Raw genomic sequence first — 20,216 nt, 5'->3', positions numbered from 1 at the left:
CGGCCCCCAGGCCCCCACCCAGAACACACTGTCTCTGGGTTACAAGCTGAACACACCGCACACACTTCCCCGTCCCTATGCCTTCTGGCCCCATGTCCCAGCAGCTGAGCAGATGGCATCTCCTCCTCTCCTCCCTGCCCCCTGCCATTCCAGTGCAAAGGGCATGGGGACCTGGCATGCAACATTGGCAGCTGGAGCTTTCCATGCTGCTGTCAAGTTTTCCAGAGCACAAATGAGACAGGAGAGCCAGGAATAACCTCTGGGCCCCTAGAGGGTCTGGAGGGTGTGGGCCTGCCTCAGACCTGCTTTCAGACCCTAGGCCAGCACCCTGTGCCCTTCACTCCCATGCCCGGTCTGGGCACTGGGAGGTGCCTGCGGCCACTGGGAACCTATTATCTGGCACGGGTCCATTAGGATTGAGCCCCATTCAGGTGCTCCAGCGTGGCCTGGGTCCATTCCCTGTGTCACCTTGGAGAAGTCACTTAACCTCTCTGAGCCCTGGTTGCCGCAGGCTGAGGTGGCAGCCTCTCAGGATCTGAGGGGATAATGGCATGAGGGACCTGGAGCTGAGCTTGGCCATGCCCAGAGCTCCTGTTATTATTATGATCATTTTTACAGCTGGACAACCCTGGGCCAATGGCTAGTCTCCTGAGCAGTAGCTCTGTCCAGACCAGCCAGAGGCTCAGCTTGGTCCCAGGCTTCCTGCTGGGTAAGCTACAACCTCAGAGTCCTCACCAGGGAGGACTCTGCACAGGAAGACAACAAACTGCAAAGCCTCGGCCCAAAGGAGCTCAGCCACAGTCTTCTGGGCGAAGGGGTGGGGGTTGAGCTGGGCAGAGAGAACACACATCTGGACTCTCCAAAGGGCAGAGGGAGCAAGGAGAGGAGAGCAAGGAGGAGAGAGCATTATCACTAATCTGGCCAGTCCCCCGTCCTGCCCCCTGGGGGGTGCTGGGTGCTGGACACCCCTCCCCAGGGGCAATATTAGCCGCGTGAGTCACGGTGGGAGGCTGCGGGCGGGCGGAGTGTAGGGTTACAGTCCATTTATGGGCGCAGCAGAGGGCAGATATCAGTGTCGATGGCATTCGTTCTCAGCTATTCTTAGGAGCCTCTCAGGAGCTCCACACAGCCTGGCCAGACAGCAAGGGACGGAGCAGGCAAGGCTGGGGGTCGGGAGTAGGGGTCCAGGTATAGGCTGGGGAGGTGGGTGCGTGAGGGCCCTCTCATCCCCTCTCTTCTCTCGTCCACAGAGGCCGCTGCTGTCAGCACGAGCATGTCTTACAGCGTGACCCTGACCGGGCCCGGGCCCTGGGGCTTCCGTCTCCAGGGGGGCAAGGACTTCAACATGCCGCTCACTATCTCCCGGGTGAGTGTGCCCTGCCCACACAGCCTGGCACCCGCAGGGGCGGGGCACACTCAGAGGAGGGTGTGTGCATCCCTCCATCCCTCTGCTGTCCTCCCTGAGGCTCTTGGAAAGCAGAGCATACCCCATCCCCAGTCTGGGGGCTGGGACTGGCTCCAACTGGATACTGCCGGCCACAGACCCCTGGTTTCGGCCATAGCTGTTGTCCGCCTGAGCTCACCAACCTGTCGTGAGTGTGAAACACGGGCAAGTGGTGGGTGTTTTGAGCCAAGAAGGAAATGCCAAGTTTGCTGGGTAGGCAGGCAGGTGGACAGAGTGTAGTTAGTACCTTCTTAAGCCCTTTCCCAGGGAGGGGGAGCCCAGGGTGCCCCCAAGCCTGGAGCGTCTTCATGGAAGTGGGCAGCTGCTTTGGGGAGAGAGCACTCCTAGCATGGAGAGGGCAGGTGACAGGCCGGCAGCTAGATGGATGAACAGACTGAGGACTTCAGCTGCCCTGCTGTCAGGGCTCAGGGCTGGGCTGGGCTGGTAACTGGGCTCCAGTCCCCACTCCATCCCAGGCCCAAGGTAACAGTCTCAACTCCACCTCCCCTTTCCTGGGCCAGCTTCCTCCCTCACCCAGCCAAGCCCCTACCCATTCGGCCGCAGCTGTTCTGACTGCCTGTCTGATATCTTCTTCCCCACGCTCACCTGGGGAAATGGCCCATATGTTCTGCAGTGTCTGTGATCAGGGAACAGCCTGCTGGCGATGTCCCAGATCACTGGAGATTGTCTGAGTAACTCTATTGCCCAGCCAGAAACACTCAAGTCCAGAGAGGTGATAAGCTAGGTCCACTTGAGAGGAAGCTGTCTTTGTTTTAACCGCTGCCGGGTCCCTATCACCCATCCCAGTGTCTAGAACATGGTAGGCACTCAGGTAACACTTGTCGAGGGACCCCCCAGCAGGTCTGGCAGAGCTGGGGTGAAGACCCTGGGGCTCAGGGTGAACTTTGAGGTGCGGGAGGGCAAAGACAAGCCCTGCCTAATGGGGTCAGCCTGAGGCCGAGCCGCCTGCACCGCTGCTGTGGGCACGAGGGGGCAGCCTGCCGCTCCAGGCCGTCACTGGTGGGGGATGGATGGGCCAGGGAGTCTGGACTCTGCCCACCTGGGGACAGGGAGGGAGGCAGTTTCTTCCTTAGGGCAGCAGAGATTTGCCGTGGGCCCCCGGGGGTGTGGGTGGGGTGGGCAAGGAGGCACTCAGGTGGACAGCCAGGGAAGGCCTGGAGGTGCTTGGCAGAGGAGACACGGAGCCAATACCCACATGGAGAGGCAGTCCTGGTTGTGGAACCTGATGTGGACACTTAGGGGGGACACCAAGAAGGAGAAGCCCCACTCAGGAGTGCCATAGGAGCCTCATAACAGGTGTAGAGGCCACGAGCCTCCAGTGGGGGGAGGGGGCACTGGCCTGGCTCTAGTCCAGGGAGAGGGCCACGTTCATCCCGCTGGAGTTCTGGCTCATCTAACCTGGGTCTCCGCCCCTCCAGGCCCACTGTCCTGGAGGCCACAGCGTGCAGTACTAGGAGGACACCCAGAGCCTTGCACTCCCTGCCCGATGATGTGGTGATATGTGGGCATTTGAGCCCCAGTGGACACGGCCCCCTCCCCACCAGGACCCTGCACAGCTCCCTACCAGCATGGTTATAAGGCTGTCCACCCTCACTGTCATGGGCCCACAGCCTCCCATGCCTGGGACTGAGCCCACATCTCCCCCAGCCCCGCAGTCCTCAAGGCCTCATGCTGGTGCTCCCTGCCCTGGTGGGTGGAAATTAGCCTCCTGGCTCAGTGGCACCCGGGATAGCCAATGACCTCACCCAGGATCTATGCACCACCTGGCCTCAGCTAGCCCAGGGCTTATATTGTAGCACGGAGGCCTTAAGCTAGACAGCAGGAAGAATGTCCCCACTGCAGGGAAAGGGTGAATTGGGATGTAATGGAGCCAATGACTAAGGGGTACCTTTATAAATAGAACCCCCAGCTCAGGCAGGGCATTGGGGGATAGGTATAATGACCTCCCAGCTTCCTTCGGGGGCACGCCCCAGATCTTCCAGGCCATGGGACAAGCTGGACTGGGCGGCTCCATCCTCCCCAGGGCTTAGGACCTCTTGACAAACTCCTCTGGGGGGCCGCTGATGCCCTGGGCTGGGGCATCCCAAGCTCAGGGCTACTGGCCAGGCAGGGCCCAGGACACTCCCACCAGGGCTGTGGTGCTTCCTGCTGGGGCTCTCAAGGCCCTTCGGCACCAGGAACGTCTCCCTCAGTGGGATGCAGGGCCAGTGGATGCTCCCAAGTCCTGGCCTGAGCCTTTACAACAGGGCAGTGGTGGCAAATTGCGGTGGGGTGGGGGGTGGGGGTAGCAAAGGCAGGGCCTGCTCACTCTCGGCAGGGCCGACAGCCCTGGGCACCTGTACCACAACCCTGAGAGAGGTGTTCGGGCGGGCAGGGCTGGGCTTACCATCTCACTTCAGCACCAGGCAAGCTGAGGCTCAGATTTGCTCAGGAGCTCTTATGACTTCAGTGACCCCTAACTCCCTGGCCTGCCCCTCCGCCCTTGGCTAGGGATTAGTCGAAGAGGACTGAATGGGGCCTGCCCCTTGTCAGCCGTAGGGAGGCTGCCCCCCTCAGGCTGGGTGGTAGCTCCAGTCCCCACCCCGCCCGCCAGAATCAACCCTGGGTCAGCAGCAAGCCCCCACGGCCTCCTTTCAGTGGGTCTCGGCGAGGACCCACGAGAAGTGGGCTCAGGAGGGAGAATGGGAGGGTGGAGGGGAAATGCCTTTATTTATCCTGGACAGGTGCGGCTGGGCCTGCAACATGAGCTCCCCTTAACCCCCCCGCCCCAGCCATAGCCAATTCTCCAGGAAGTGGGGGAGGGGTGGGAGCAGCCGCTAAGGAGCCGCTCCAAAGGCTCAGCCTGCCCCCGTCCAAGCTAGGTCAGAGGCTGGGGCCATGGTCTGGGGCCTTGTCCTTGGTGCATGCAGCAGCCCTTGACTTTACGGAACAAGCGCGCGCTTTTGTCTGGCTCAGCTGCTCTCAGTTGTGTCGCCTTAGAAAAGACCAGTTCAGCCTGGCTGTCTCATCTGTGAAATGGGAGTGTGCATGTGTGAGTGCTTTCTAACATGCACGCAGAAGATGCTGTGCACCTGCTCTTCTGCTGAGGCGGCGGTGAGGATGGGGGAGCTGCGGGGCTGAGCCCGGGCCCCTGGGGTGGGGGTGGGGATGGGGGATGCCCATCTCTCCGCTCCAAGACCTCTGTCCCTTAAGGCCTTATTCATCTGGCCCCAGGCTCTCCTGGGGCACCAGCCCAGAAGCCTTTGCTTCTTTGCTGTTTTTTGTTCCAGTATTTGTCAGATCTCCTAGCTACAGTGGGGACGCAGAGGACTGAGGGTCCCCTGGGAGGGGGAGGGGGACAGGCTGAAACTATTCTGGGTTGACTGTGCCGGCCATTCCTGGAATTTTGAGGCCTTAGTGCTGTTTCTTGGGCAGCGCCTAGCAGTGCTGACAGGCTGAGCTGTTTATAGCCACACTGAAGGTCAGGCAAGCCTCCGGAGGGCTGCTGTGAGGCTGGCCGGGGCCTTCCGGACGCACGAACGTGGAAGATAACCGGACAGAGGCCCCCAGCTGGGAAATGCGTTCTTGGAGGTCCCCAGGCCAGGCCTTATCCCTGCCTGCTTCCCTCCCAGGTGCTCAGAGCTGTCCCTGACTCCATGAGGGCGCTGAGTGGGCAGGAGACTGGGCCCTGAGGAGCAGACCCTCCGAGGCCTTGGGCCAGGACAAGGGCAACTTCATGCGTAGCCCCCAGGGTTACTATGGGACAGCAGCAAGTATGAGGAAGGTCGGCTTCCCAAGTAATGTCTGCTAGACCCTGCTGGGGCAGCCCTCCCGCCTGGGAGTTGTCTCCCCAGTTCCCTCAGTCTCCATCCCTCTCTGCACAGTCCCCTATCATCCAGGGACTGGCTATGATTGCAAACGCCCCCCCACTTGAGGCCCTCCCATTGTCAAACACAGCTTCTCCACCTCTTTGGAGCCAGGAAACACCTCTACCCAGGAACCACCCTACGAGGCACGAAGTGGACTTTGCCAGGCCCCAGTGTTGTCTGGGGCCCCCTGGGAGTGACGTGCCCAGGGGAGCTTTCTACCGCTGACATCCAGGACATGGAACTGGGGGCTAAGAGGAGAGGAGACAGACTCAGAAGGCCAGGGAAGGGTGTGCTCAGCAAGAGAGAGGACCGGTGCCCCCTGGTTTTGGGCACAGGGAGGTCACTGGTATGAAGTGGCGAGGGCTGGGTGTGAGAGGGGTGGGAGGCAGTCAGGCAGAAGCACCTGCTGGTCATTCTCGGAGAAGCCTGCGGGTGAAAGAAATGAGAGGGAGACATGACAAGAGCCAGTTGGAGCAGCTAAGGCAGGGAGAGCCTTTTTTAACAGCAGTTTTAGGTTCACAGCAAAATTGAGTGGAAGGTACAGTCTTCCCATATGCACCCCTGCCCCGCACGTGCACAGCCTCCCCCGTTAGCAAGAGTGATGTATTTGTTATAAGTGATAAACCTATATTGGCACGTCATTATCACCCAGAGTCCATAGTTTACATCTGGGTTCACTCTTGGTGTTTGTTGTTCATTCTATGGGTTTGGGCCAATGTAGAAGGACATAGATCCACAATATCGCATCATAGAAAATATTTTCACTAAAAATCCTCGGTGCGAGGAGAGGCTCTTTGAGCCCAGACAAGCCTCTGGCTTGTTTATCGGCCAGGGTGGGGTTGGGGAGTGGGGCCATGGGGAGACAGAAGGTTCCAGTGAAAGGATGAAGGATGGAGCAAGGCCCCAGGGGAGGCCAGATGGGAAGGGAGCAGAGCATGGCATGATGGTAATTTAATCACATCGTGTTAAATGCACTTAGGGCTCCATGGGAAGTCGGCCGGGATGGTCAGCCTGGGCGGGTTGGGAGGAGATACTGGAAGTTGCACAGTACACAGCATCTATTACCTATCCTTGCCCCCCTAGCCCCTGCCACACCTACCCTGGCAGCTCTAGAGGGGAAGGAAGGCAGGGGCCTGTCTGGTTTTGAGCACCGGGAGTGAGGGCTGGGAACTTTTGCAGAGCCCAGCTACCCCCTCTGCCGCCAGGGAGCTGGGGAAATAGGAGCCTACGTGCGCCCGAGCCCTGGCCAGTGCCTTGTTTCCCTGGCACCCTGGACAGGACTTCTGTCTCTTCCAGCTGATGCTCAGGCCCCTCTAGGGACAGCAGGCTGGCTTAGGACTGGTCAGCTGGGCTGGCCCCTCACACCCCACTCTCTGCCAGCTCCAGAGCTTATTTCCCAGTGGAGCCAGGGATGCACTGGAGAGCCCAGGCTCCACCCTATGGCACCCTCCGGGGGCAGGGGCTGGGGGGCCAGCCCCTGTGCCTCCTCCACTGGGAGCTTCCCCGAAGCTTTCTCAGCTCTGCACCTCCTTACGGAATAACCTATTTAAACATGTAATCCTCCCAGCAGTCGTGGGAGAAAGGCATTGCTGTGATCTTCACCCAGAGGGTGTGGAGGCTGCCCTGTATCCTCAGGTCTGGCTCAGACCAAAGTCTGTGCTCTTTGTTTTATTGCCTTCCCACAAGGCACTCACTGTCGCAGAGGCCCCAGCTGCTCCCTGGCACCCGCTAGCCCTGTGTTCCCTCTCAGGTGCCCTGAACCACAGCCCAACAAGGAGGAAGGGCTCCTGTGAGCCTGGTGGCAATCTTGGCCCCCAAACACCTCAAGCCTGTCCTAAGGAGCTTTTGAGACAGGACCGTGCTCCTGGAGCTCTGCCCACTGCTGGCTCTGAGTTGAGAGGTGGCTGGTGATTGGGGAAGATTGAAAAGTGAAGTGGGAATGAAACAGTTGTTATGAAGAGGTTTTCAAATGCTCAAGAGAGGATAGAAAGGCTTCAAAGAAAAAAAATCCTCCAAGGATTTAGTGGCTTTGGGTCCTCTGTGGGACAAGGAACGCAGAGAGAGAGGCAGAGAGTCAGGCAAGAGACACATGGGGACACCATGCCTGGACCACACTCTTCACGAGCCCTGGGCTTTGGGCAAGGGTCCCCAGGTGGCCCCATCCTCCTGCAGGGCAGGCTGCTCCTGAGAAGAGGGTGGGGATCTGATGGCCCTTGGACCCAGCTGGGGGCGACCTCCTTAGGGTCCCTGCTTCCTCTCAGGAGCCCTGGGCAGAGCCAAAGAGCGCCCATCTGGAAGAGAATTACAGCACCCTCCACCCCCGCCCCCCCAGCTCCAGGGGTCATGGGCCCTGCTCAGGGCAGCCAGAAAGCCAGGCCAGCTGAGCCCTGATGAGCAGACACAGGTGTGGGGAGAGAGGCGCTGGGGCAGGCAGGAGCTAGCTCGACGCTCGCCTGGGGGAACTCGGCTACCGACCAGGCCCTGGGGAGGCTGAGCAGTTCCCAGGGAACCAGGATCACCCCAGTCTACACCCGAGGATGGGGGGGGGGCAGGCGAGACCAGGCAAGAGGAAGGTAGGAGACCCAGTGGGAACATAGGGTGTTAGCCCATGCTTGAGGGAGACAGATGTCCCCAGGGCAGCTCCAAAGGGAGGGCATTCCGGATAGTCCTACGGCTTGCCCTAGCTGATCTGGCCCCAGCAGCTCTTGGATGTCATTCTGGTGTCCTTGCTCATGCTGACATCCACGATCTTCTGGACACAGCTCCGGTCCTGCCTGGCAGGCCTCACCTCTGCAGGCACGAGGCCCGCCCTTCTGTCTGGGGTCTGTGGTTGCCATACCTGGGAGCTCGTTACTGCTGTCTATAGACGGTGAGAAGCATCTCGGGGAGTCCTGGTATGGGGAAGCCCTGGTGTGGGGGAGCCCTGCTGCAGGGGAGCCCTGGTGTGGGGACAGCCTGGTAAGGGGTGTTCTACTGTATGGGAGCTCTGGTGTGGGGGTGTCCTGCTGTGGGGGAGCCCGGTGGGCGGTCCACTAGGACTGCAGAGGCATTGCACAATTCGCCCTGAATGGAAGCACGCTGGTATCTGCTACTCTCTCTGAAATGCTTCCAAACTAAGATGGATTGCCGTACGGAGAGGGGACTAGACACGTGACCCAGAAAGTTGAATGAATGCTAAGGTAGAAGCTCAGTGATGGGTGTGGGGATGCTCGCTGTAGAATTCTGCTTTCTCTGTGTTTGAAGATGTGTATAGTAAAATGTCGGGCATAGCACAGGCCTGAATGTGAAGTCAGAAGGTGTCGGGAAAGCCGATCTTCTGCAGACAGACCCAGCGGGCAGCTCAGCTTGCCCTCAGGAGTCCCCTCTTGGCCCAGAAAGTGTTTTGTTTTTCTCTGTTATTTTTTACCCTTTGCTCAACCCCTTAAAATCAAAGGAAACAACACTCCTGTCATTAGTAGAGGCTCCCTGCGGCCATGAATTTGGGGATCAGGGATGTGTATTTTGAGAAGGCCCAAGTAATTCTTTTTTTTTTTTTTTTTTTTTAAGATTTATTTATTTGAGAGAGGAGAGAGCATGCACACGAGCAGGGGGGAGGGGTAGAGGGAGAGTGGGGAGCCCAACATGGGGCTTGATCCCAGGACCCTGAGATCATGACCTGAGCCAAAGGCAGATGCTCAACTGACTGAGCCACCCAGGTGCCCCGGCCCGAGTAATTCTAAGATACCCCCAGAGGAGCCAGGAAAGCGGGCTGGACTTTGGCTTCCTGGCAGTCTAGGGGGTGGTTTCTCTACTGTCCTTGCCACAGCTCAGCAGATTCACGGGTGAGGGGAGGCTACTCTGTGTTGGTGAAGGTAGCCCAGTCCCCGGGGCTAACAGGGCGCTTCCACGGCGAGGGCTCACCCGCTCTGGCTGCTGTCCCTGGGTTCCCACATGCAGTTCGTGGCCTGGCCTGTAGAGCCCACCGGGGACTAGAGGCTGGTGATCGCAGGTGGCCCTGGTTTGGAGGAAGATTCCTCGTGAAGGGTGGGGCAGGAGGCTTCCATCCGTGTCTGGTAGCCCAGGGCCCGGCCAGAGGCTCACCCAGGCCTGGCACCCAGGATAGGGGACTTTCCCTAGGTCCTCTTTGGACTCCTTCTAGGATGGTCCCCCAGGCCAGGGCCAGAAAACGGCTTCTGTCAGCATTAGAAGCCAGCCTTGTCCCTGGGGTATAGACAGGAAGGTGACTGGGATGTGCCCAGAGAAGCCAGGAAAGCTGGCTGGTGGGCATGTTGGGGAAGAAAAGCCAAGGGACATCCTCCAGTTACAACTTGGTGGGGGGTGGCTCTCAGAGGCTCCTCTTTCCTGTGATGTCACTGGGGGGCGAGGCCTGTACGGCATTCTACATGATGTCACAGGGGGCCTTCCAAATGATGTCATGGGGGTCAAGTCATAAAGTCATTCTTTGCATTATCTGTAGGGGGTAGGGTATGGTATTTCATGTGGTGACATGGTGGGGTTCAGGGGGGGTAAAGCCAGTCTCCATGACATTCCATGAGACGTCTTTAGAAGTGGGGTTTCATCAATTTCCATGTGATGTCACTAGGGGCCAGCCATCAAGTTATTATAGGTGATATAATACCTATAACACACCAGAGCTCCCATCACCTAGGACCTCTAGAATTTTACATTTCAAGTGACATCACTGCGGGAGGGGGCAGCGGGGGGGGGGGGCTACTCTGCATTCAGCATGCTATTACTGAGGGCTAGGCCTGTGGAATTCGGCGTTGTGCATGATGTCATTGAGAGTGGGTCTGAGCCATCCTGACATTGCATGTAATGTCCCTGGGAGTGTGGCCTTCCCGACGTTACATGGGATATTCTTGGCGTGCAGGGTCTATAGCATTCTGTGTGATCACATTGGGGGTGAGGTCCCCAGACTCTAACATTCTGTGATGTCATTAGTGTGCAGGATTTGGGACCTGGTTCCCACACCTGCACCTCCCCTTCTGGGAGTGTGAAGCCAGCCACAGAGCATTGAGCCCTGCCCCATGCCCCAGCTAACCTTGCTTCCCCGGGCTGGGTTGACAGCTTCCCCAGCAGGCCCACCTGCAATGGTAGCACTGGGCACTTGCACTGGGTGCTTCTGTGAGGGTGCATCTGTCCTGCCTACTTCGCCTGGCAGAGTCTCTGTGGTGGTGCTGGATCTTAGCTCGTATATATACCCTCCTGGAGCCTGGAAAGTACCCCATGGCTTTTCGGGGTGCAGGCATTATAGTAGGCTAACTGGTGTAACAGACAGCCCCCAAATCTCAATGGCTTAGCATAGAAGAAGCTTATTTCTCACTCATGCAACATCTGATGCAGTACTTCTTAATCCTCTCCTCCAAGCAGTGACTCGAGGATTCAGGTCCCTCCATTGGTGGGTCAACTGTCCTCTTCTGGGTCCTCTGCATCCAGTCAGCTGATAAGCGAGAGAGTGCAGGATGGCAAGGATGGTGGCTAGGGGCAGGCGTGGAAGTGGCGGGCATTGCTTCCCCTAGCCAGAGCTGGCCTCACGGTCGCATTCAGACACAGAACACTAGGCAAAGGGGTGATGGTGTGTCAGGAGGAGGCGAGCAGCGGGCTTGGTGAGCAGCGGGTACTGGCCATAGTGGATGAAAGAGGAAATGGCAGGCCTCACCTGGATGATCCCAGGTGACTCTTCCTCGAGACCGGCCCATCCTCAGTCCCACCCTTTATACGCTCACCCCCCCATCTGCCACCCTCTCAGATCACGCCGGGGAGCAAGGCCGCCCAGTCCCAGCTCAGCCAGGGTGACCTCGTGGTGGCCATTGACGGAGTCAACACAGACACCATGACCCACCTGGAAGCCCAGAACAAGATCAAGTCTGCCAACTACAACCTGAGTCTCACGCTGCAGAAGTAGGTGGGAGCTCTCCAGAGCAGGGGGTAGAGGGGTGTGGGCACCAAGGGCCCAGGAGAGGGTGTCCGGCAGCCATCACGTGGGCCCAGCCTGTGCCACAGGACCGCACAGGAAAGTAAGGAGGGCCTCTGGACTAGAAGGAGGCCAGGGCCAAGCCATCAAACATCTGGCACATCTGTGCCTCACTTTACAGATGAGGTTCAGGAGTGGGGGAGGTCACAGTGCTGCCAGCGTGTGGGCAGTCGGGCCTGAAAGCCAGGGTCTTCCCTGATTCCGCTTTGCCCCAGACAGCCTCCCAAGGACCTAACAGAGGCCCATGGGTGCAAAGTGCCCAAGGGCCATGACTTCCTCATCCTGGTCAGGCCCAGTGCCTTCTTGGAGTCACCCAGTCCATGGGGTGGACAGTGGGCCTGAAACTGTTACCTAGTGACCTGGCTGCCCAGCTCTCAGATGCTCTTCTGTTACCAGCCCTGCCCTGGTAGGAGCTCCTGGTCCTAGTGGCAGTTGTCTTCACTTGGTCCCCTTTCTGGTTTCTTCCAGGTCGAAGCGCCCCATCCCCATCTCCACAACAGCGCCCCCGGTCCAGTCCCCTCTGCCGGTGATCCCCCACCAGAAGGTAGGTGCTGACTCCACTCTCAGCAGTGGTTCCTGTGGGGCAGCCCCTGGCCTGCCTGCCTGATCCTGGGTTGGCCCAGCCAGGGCCCTACCCTTGCCCCTGTTGTGGCTGTGAGGGAGGTGGGGCAGGCCCCCAGGAAGAGGCGTTCAAGCCCCCATGAAATACCGAGTGTGGGGTGCCTGCCTGGGTGCTCGCCAGCCCCCGGGGCCTCGGGGCCGGGCTGATGGAAAGCCAGCCTAGGCAGCGGTGCTTTTAAGAGAGGGATCTTCCTCCCAGCTAGGTGGGGACAAGGATCCGGAAGGTTCTGACCCTCATTCCCCTGAGGGTGCTGGGAGGGGGGTGACTGGGACATGAGGGCCAGAGGCCCCAGTTTGAGCAGCCACCCCAGGCATGGAGGAGGCCTGCCTGCTCTCAGAGTTTATCCTCTGACATAGGGTCTCCCCCTGGTTTCCACTGCCCCTCCCGACTGAACGCCCCATCAGCCCCCTCAGGAGTGCTGATAGCAGCCAGGCCACCTTGCCCCCGTGCCCACCACCCCTTCCCAGCTCCCTCGAAGCAGCTTAACCCCGTGGGCCCAAAGGGCTTGACCCGAAGCGTGGGAGGCCCGCCCCACCCCTCCTGCAGGGCCCACTCCGCACCCCTCCCTGCATGACCTCGTACTGACCCCTGTCTGTCCACTGGCGCAGAGTGGGCTGTAGGCAGGGTGGGGGAGGGGACAGGCAGAGGTTGACAGGGGCTTGGGGTGGGTGACAGATGGGGAAAGGGGCAGAGGGCTGCTTGGGGAAGTTGCACAGGTGGACTGTAGGAACCAAATGTCAGCCCCCCAGTGCCCCAGTTTTCCCTCTTGCACCTCTACTCTGCCTGACCACCACCAGCCCAGGTGTCCTCTGACTGGCCGTGCAGGGGCATCTCAGCAAGGGGTCAGTAGAGCAGGAGGTCGGGCTGTGCCCACCAGGGGCTTCCACTTAGGGGAACAGGAAGCAGATATAGGGTGGAGGGGGCTCCCTCCAACTCCCTGAGGCCCACGCCCCCTTTCCCCCAGCCCTGCAGGCAGGCTGGCTTGGCTTTCTGCGTGGGGCTTGCACTTTGTCCAGGTGGATGTGAGCCCCAGGGCCAGGGATGGGTGCCTCCCTCCCCCTCCTCGACAAAACCCTTCTCTTCCAGGTGTCTGCGTCCCCTCCTGAGCTCCGCGCCATAGGCTGCGGGGCGGCAGGCTGCTGGGCGCTCGCACTAACACCTCTGTTTCAGGTCCATGCAGATGCGCTGGGACACGTGTGGCCTCTAACTGCTCTCTTCTCTCTCCCCTGCATGGCGCTGCCCTGTGCCAGGACCCCGCTCGGGACACGAACGGCAGCCTGGTGGCGCTCAGCCCCAACCCCAAGGCGAGGGCCAGCCTGGGCACCCCGGGTACCCCGGGCACCCCGGAGCTCAGGCGGACCTTTAGCTCCTCCTTCTCCCAGACCTCTGTCTTCTCACACACGGAGGCCTCTGAGCCCGGCCCCCCACGGGGCAGCCCAGGGGCCAAGACTGGCCTGGAGGGAGCCCTGGACTCACTCAGCCCGAAAGTCCCGCAGGGCTCGAGCCAGCCAAGGCAGTATAACAACCCCATTGGCCTGTACTCGGCAGAGACCCTGAGGGAGATGGCTCAGATGTATCAGATGAGCCTCCGAGGGAAGGCCCCAGGTGCCGGACTCCCAGGAGGGTAGGTAACGGGCGTGCAGCTCTCTGCTGGTGGTCTGGGGCCACCGGGGTCCTCAGTGCTCCCAGAGGCCGGGTGGTCAGAGCGAGGAGCTGGCCTCAGCCAGCCCATGTGGCGGCACAAGCTGAGAGCGATACAAGTAATGAGGCTGCTAGCACTTTGGCCTGGAGCCGCGGTGTCATGGCTTTACACAAGCTGGGGTGATGTGTTGGATCCTGCAGAGGGGGAAACTGAGGCTCAGAGAAGGTTTAGTCGAGGTCCAGCTGTCTCCCGCTGCTAAGTGGCTAAGTGAGGTCTGAATGCAGAAGACACTGACTCCCAGACATTCACACCGGCCCGCCCACCAGGACAAGATGAAGCCTGCTGCCTCCAGGAACCCTGGGGCGAGGGTCAGGCTGGTCCCCTGAAGGAGCCCTGAGGCAGGAGCAGGGAAGAATTAGAGAAGTGGGAGGGTAAGTTCTTTGGGGCTGGGAGTGGTCTGGGAAGGCTGCCTGTACAAGGGAGTGCCTGAGCTGGGTGCAGAAAGATTCAGCAATGGGGTGAGTGTCATGGGCTTGTAGGACTGACCCTCAAAAGAACGAGGCAAGGAAGCAGGACCCCGAGGAGAAAGAGGCTGTGCAGGAGAACGGTAGCCTGCCCCCCACCCCCTGAACTCCAGCTGGAGGGACTCTGCAAGCACAGGAACTAAAAGAACCTACAGCCAGGGTGGGCATCATGGAGGGGCTGAGAGGAGGGAGCCCCCAAGCGGAACACGTACTAGCTCCTGAGCCCTTCCTGCCTTTATCTTATTCTGACTTCTCCCACGCAATCGGTATAATTATCTTCGCGTGCTCTAGAGGCAGAACGGGCTGAGTCAAGGCAATACGGCCCAGTGGTTAGGGGTTCAGGGCTCCTCTGTACATGGGCGTGAGACTGTCCATGTCTCAGGATTACTGGGAGGATGGAAAGAGACCACACGTGCACAGCACTGAGCTCTGTTCCGGAACGTTTGCTGTGTGCTCCCTGAAGCCACCCAGCGGCTGCACGCACGAGTCAGACTCCTGTCCTGGCTCAGTCTGGCTCAGTCTGGCTCACCCCCATGCCCTTCCTTTGCCCTTGCTCCCGAAGGTACCTGTGCCCCAGGTTCACTGCTTCCCCATATCCCTCAGCTCTTTCTGGCATCTTGAGCGAAGCTGGCCTTGGGCACTCCACAGCCTAAGCACCTGGACCCTGGCTTCCTTGGACCAGGGCGACGAAGCCATAAACCCCTGGGCTTTTTTTTTTTTTTAAAGATTTTATTTATTTATTTATCAGAGAGAGAGAGAGAGAGAGTGCGCACAAGCAGGGGGAGCGGCAGGCAGAGGGAGAAGTAGGCTCCCCGCTGAGCAAGGAGCCCCATGAGGGGCTTGATCCCAGGACCCTGGGATCATGACCTGAGCCAAAGGCAGACGCTTAACTGACTGAGCCACCCAGGCATTCCAACCCCTGGGCTTTTTCTAGCAAGGAGCTTCTACCAGAAAACTCAAGGAATGGCAGAGTAGAAATGGCCTCCTTTTGCCCTGGATGGGCTGGTAGCTCTTTCTTGTGCTCTCTGGAACTGGCCCCTGGCAGGGAAGTCAGCCTCTGAGAGATTGGGACCTCCATGAGGCCCACCTGCTGTGACAGTAACATCTCCCCTTATGAGCCCTCAGTCCAGACGTGGGGCCAGCTAACAGTCCATGTGCTTTATTTAACTTCAACTCTCAGCAACTTCAGAGGTGAGCATCATTTCCCCCATTTTCTAGCTGGGAAAGAGAAGCTCAGAGTGGGTGATTTGCTCAAGGTCACACACAGCTTATGAGTGGCAGACAGGAATGGTACTCAGGTCAGCCTGACTCCTCCCTACATGGTGATAGGAACCTAACAACCTGCCCAGGAAAATAAGGGCCAGCCCTACCCCAGCTTCCCATGACTCCAGGGGCTCCTTCCCACTGCTGCAGGGGTTCTCAGAAGCTGACAGGTGTTAAATTATTACTTGACCCTCAGAGCAGCAGGGCCCAACAGTTTCTGCAAGGGTAGACAGGCTAGGGAAGGAGTGCATCTCCTTTCGTCCACGGCGAAGGCTGATGCTGCGGTCCCCAGGCGATCCTGGCTGGAAGGGGGGAGCCTCTGACCTGGGCTAGCCCAGGCAGCCTCTGATGGGCTGAGACTACCACCTTTGCTAAGTGTCTAAGTGCTGGAAGGTGACAGAGTTGGTAAATGCTAATCCCCACATCCCATCTGTTGCACACTTAAGTCACGCTAAGGGCTTTCCCCTCAGGATTCTGTTCAGTGTGCACAACCCGTCTGCGTGGTGGGCACCACCATCTCGATTTTGTGAGTGAGGGACTGAGGCTGAGACTGGTGGGGAACTGTCCGGAGTCACAGTGCTAGGAAGATGCAGGGTCAGGATTTGAACTCTCTCCTGTCTGGCTCCAAAAGGAAGCTCCTTCCCCTCCTCTCCGGGCCGCTTGCAATGTGAATCCTTGGCAGCTAGAATCCTCTTGGGAGGATTGGAGAGAACAAACAGGGTGCAAGGTCAGCAGGCCAGAGCATCCCTGCAGCCCCCCTCTCATCCTCCGTGAGCTGGCATGGTAGGGCAGTATCCCTCAGGCCACTGGGTGCAAGGGCCCCTGGGTGGGTCTTACATCTTTGACTTATTCTCCCCGAGACCTGGGCGCTGGTCCTCCCCAAGCTGTCTGCTACGGGCTGCCCAGCCTCCGAGTCTTCGGGTGGAAGCTAAGCAGGGGGCAGGGGTCAATGCCAAAGAAGATGCTAGCAGCTGGGTGCCGGGTGCCAGGGCAGAGAAGGGCAGAGGCGGCAGCCCCACCCCCGCCCCACGCCAACACTGCCCTCTGTAGGGGGCGCTGGGCTGGTCAGGGTGAGAGCTGACCCTGCAGCTGTCAGCACTGGCCAGAAATGGAGAACGGATGGAAGATCTTTCCTAATATAGCTCCACTTGGAGCTATTTGAGCCTAGAGGACAGAAGGAATTATATCAGCTCTGAGACAGTGTAGGGTCTGGGGCTAGAGGCCCCCTGGCTTTGGCCTGGGTCCCCATAGTCCTGGCCAAGGGATGACCAGGGTCAGGCCAGTTGGGGCCCAGGCTCTCCCAGCCAGAGCCCGGAGTGGTCCGATCTGGGACGGTGGCAGGGACGTCACCTTCTGCACCTCTTCCCTCAGGTTTCTTTCTTTTTTTTTTTTTTTTTAATTTTATTATGTTATGTTAGTCACCATACATTATTAGTTTTTGATGTGGTGATCCACGATCCATTGTTTTCGTATAACACCCAGTGCTCCATGCAGTACGTGCCCTCCTTACTACCCGTCACCGGGCTAACCAGTCCCCCCTCCAACAAAACCCTGTTTGTTTCTCAGAGTCCATAGTCTCTCATGGTTCATCTCTCCCTCCGATTCCGCCCCCCCTCATTTTTCCCTTTCTTCTCCTAATGTCCTCCATGCTATTCCTTACGTTCCACAAATAAGTGAAACCATATGATAATTGACGTTCTCTGCTTGACTTATTTCACTTAGCATAATCTCCAGTCCCATCCATGTTGATGTAAAAGTTGGGTATTCATCCTTTCTGATGGCTGAGCAATATTCCATTGTATATATGGACCACATCTTCTTTATCCATTCATCTGTTGAAGGGCATCTCGGCTCTTTCCACAGTTTGGCTATTGCAGACATTGCTGCTATGAACATCGGGGTGCATATGGCCCTTCTTTTCACTACATCTGTGTCTTTGGGGTAAATACCCAGCAGTGCAATTGCTGGGTCATAGGGTAGCTCTATTTTTAAATTTTTGAGGAACCTCCACACTGTTTCCCTCAGGTTTCTGACAGGGCCATTGGTGCTGCCAGGGTCTGCCCTGCAAGGGATTTGCATTTAAGGAAACATAAAGCAGGCAACACCTCCCCCACGGAGATAATGCTCTGGGAGCCTCGCTCAATCGAGGGCGGGGTCCCTCTTGTGTCTGAGCTGGGCTGCCTTGGCTGGGGACTTTCCTGCAATACGCCTTGGACCTAGTACTTCTCCTGAGCTTCTACCTTCCTCCGTCCTGCCTCATTGACAGTCCACAGGGCCTTTAGGGGCAACCACTGGGGACTGCATCCCTGTGCCCCAGAAGGAGTGGCCAGGGCTGCCTGACCTCTCGCAGGAGAGAGAGTCCATCCCCTGGAGCTGTGGGTAACCCCACTGCACACCCCAGCACCACTGGCAATCCTGCTCAGGGAGCAGAACTCCCAGAGCTGGCCCCCATTAAACAAGGGTAAGTCCAGAGCTGCTGACTGGCTCGGAGGCACCTCCAACCTTGGCTCTGCCCATAGCAGCCACAGCTGGTCCTGTGTCTCCCTCTCCATCTTCCGCTCTTGGGGTCTCCAGCCAGGTTGTATGTGGCAGATTCTCTTACATGGTATTTGAACGCCTGTGAAGATGGCAGCTTCAGGGGCTGTGGACCTACTGAGGGGGAAACACTGCTGTCAGCACCTCTGACCCAAACTCACCGTGACCCTGACCCTGAGCTCTGCCCCCTCTCCTCGGCGCTCTCCTAACGCGGCGCAGGTCAGGGCTCGTGCGGCCTCCACGAGAGCCAGTCTGAGGATGGTCCCAGCACTCAGAGCCCCTGGCAGGACCGCACTCTGACAGCCCTGTCTTCTTTGCTCTTTCTCTCCTCCCCAGGTGGTAGCCAACTCTCCAGCCAAGTTAGTATCAAAGGAAAGCATGTGTGTGCACTTGTGTGCATATCCCAGCATGCGTCCGTGTGTCTGTTGGTCTGGACAGCGTGCGCCGGGGTCAGCATGTGTACATGCGTGTGCATGTGTGAGTGGGGGTGCATTTGTGTCCCTGAGCGAGCCTGCATGTGTGTGGAGCTGCAAGTATGGAGGGAAGGCATTGGGGAGGGGTGCTAGGGCTCAGTCTGATGTGCCCTATCCCTTCCCTCTTTCCTGCTGCGGCTGCTTAAGACCAGCAGGCTGGCTCTGGGGGCAGAGGGGGGATGGTGGGTGGAGTGTGTGCCGAGCTGGTGCTGGGTTCCATGTGAGCCTGAAGACATTTCTGTCCTGGCGGGACCGTCAGAAGGGCTGCGCCTGACCTTCTTGGCCCTGGGGAGTGCACTCATCTGTTGGAGGGGAAAGCCCCGGATGGGCAGAGACTGGTGGCCGCCCAGCCAGTTGGACTTGAGGAGGACTGAGCAGCCTGAGTCCTGCTCCGAGGAAGAAACACTTGCCCCGAAGCATCTGGAGGAGCAGAGCCCTGGACCACTGAGGGCGTGGCCAGCAGGATGAGCCCCTTCGTGGAGGAACCTTGCTCAGAACCCCCATGGGTGCCCAGTGGGGCTGCTTTTTGCCTTTGGGTCATTCTGGACCCTGCTTGGGCTGCTGCTGCCTCTCACGCGTGGCCCAACTCCTGTCCCTGACCTCCAACCCTCTTTGTCTCTGCTTCCCTGCTGGTGTGGTGAGAGAGCTTTCAATGCCTGGCGCCCCCTGCTGCCTGAGATGTAGCTCGGGCTGAGCCAAGGCTTCCCAGGATCTGGGAACGTGGGCAAGAGAAACCTGCTACTGAGGGCTTTGGGGAGGGTGCTGAGGATTTTCTCGAGCAGACCCAGCTGTCCACAGTTCAGGGGACTTGGGAACCTACCTGGGATCAGGCCTTGGGAGGTCTCTCCACCACCGGCCCTCACTTTGACCCCTGTGTAACACCACCTGTTGCCTTTTCTCCTTCTGCCTCCCTTCCTGTTCCTCTTCTGCTCCCCCTGCTGCCCTCCCCCAGCGCCGACTACCAGGAACGGTTCAACCCCAGCGCCCTGAAGGACTCTGCCCTGTCCACCCACAAGCCCATCGAGGTGAAGGGGCTGGGCGGCAAGGCCACCATCATCCATGCGCAGTACAACACACCCATCAGCATGTACTCCCAGGACGCCATCATGGACGCCATTGCTGGGCAGGCCCAGGCCCAGGGCAGTGACTTCAGTGGGTAAGCGCCTCCCCTCCTCTGCTGTCGCTCATCGGTCACCGCCTCCACCACTGGCTGGGCCTCCTCACCCGTGGAGGCCAAGGGCACCAGGCTGCTGGGCCCCATCAGAGACATTGGGCATCGGGACCAGCTTGCCTCCCTCGCCGTGGGCCTCTAGGGGCATGGCCGTTGGAGGGGAGCCAGCCTTTGCCAGGGCCTTCCAGAACACCGTATTCTCTCTTCAGAATCAGTCTCACGGTCAGCTTTAGGAGAAGGGTGGAGAATTGAAGAATATGGTGGTTGCTCCAAGTGCTTCTCACAGCTTCTGCATTTTCCCGGGCTCCACAAGGGGGTCGGTTTAGAAAGAGATTTCTGGAATCCTGGGTCACATTCTGGATAAACCAGTCTTCTCACAAACTAAGCCATTCTTTGGGGGAAGCTGCTGCTTTCTTCCAGTGATGAGAGCAATTCAAATGCGTGACCAGGTGTCTTGTTTGGGAAGGGGCCTCTGGACCAACCATCCAAGGTGCTGGTGGTAGTCAGCCCACTGCAGAGCCTGGGAAGCATCCCCTCTTCCTGTTTGTTCCAGGGAAGCCCAGCCTCAGGGCAGTGGGATTTAGGACACCCTTGGTTCCTGGAATTAGCCTGTTAGCAATGGTTGAGGAACTTGAGTGTTGAATAGGGAAAGAGTTGGCTGAAAATCCTTTGTGGAAGAAACTGCTAATAGTGCAAACA

General features: G+C 58.7%; 1 protein-coding gene across 1 annotated transcript; it reads left to right on the top strand.

The window, feature by feature from the left end:
* Positions 1 to 1,056: 1,056 nt before the first annotated feature.
* LDB3 (LIM domain binding 3) lies at positions 1,057 to 19,506 on the top strand. The gene is made up of 6 exons (XM_078076914.1): positions 1,057 to 1,157; positions 1,251 to 1,366; positions 11,063 to 11,214; positions 11,756 to 11,831; positions 13,160 to 13,533; positions 19,299 to 19,506. The coding sequence occupies exons 2-6, from the start codon at positions 1,274 to 1,276 to the stop codon at positions 19,504 to 19,506; spliced, it is 903 nt and encodes a 300-aa protein (XP_077933040.1). The 5' UTR covers positions 1,057 to 1,157; positions 1,251 to 1,273.
* Positions 19,507 to 20,216: the final 710 nt, after the last annotated feature.

This window comes from Halichoerus grypus, chromosome 7, assembly GCF_964656455.1.
Source record: "Halichoerus grypus chromosome 7, mHalGry1.hap1.1, whole genome shotgun sequence".
Lineage (NCBI taxonomy): Eukaryota > Metazoa > Chordata > Mammalia > Carnivora > Phocidae > Halichoerus > Halichoerus grypus.
The sequence above is the reverse complement of the archived record's forward strand: the minus strand, read 5'-3'. Positions and strand labels throughout refer to the sequence as shown.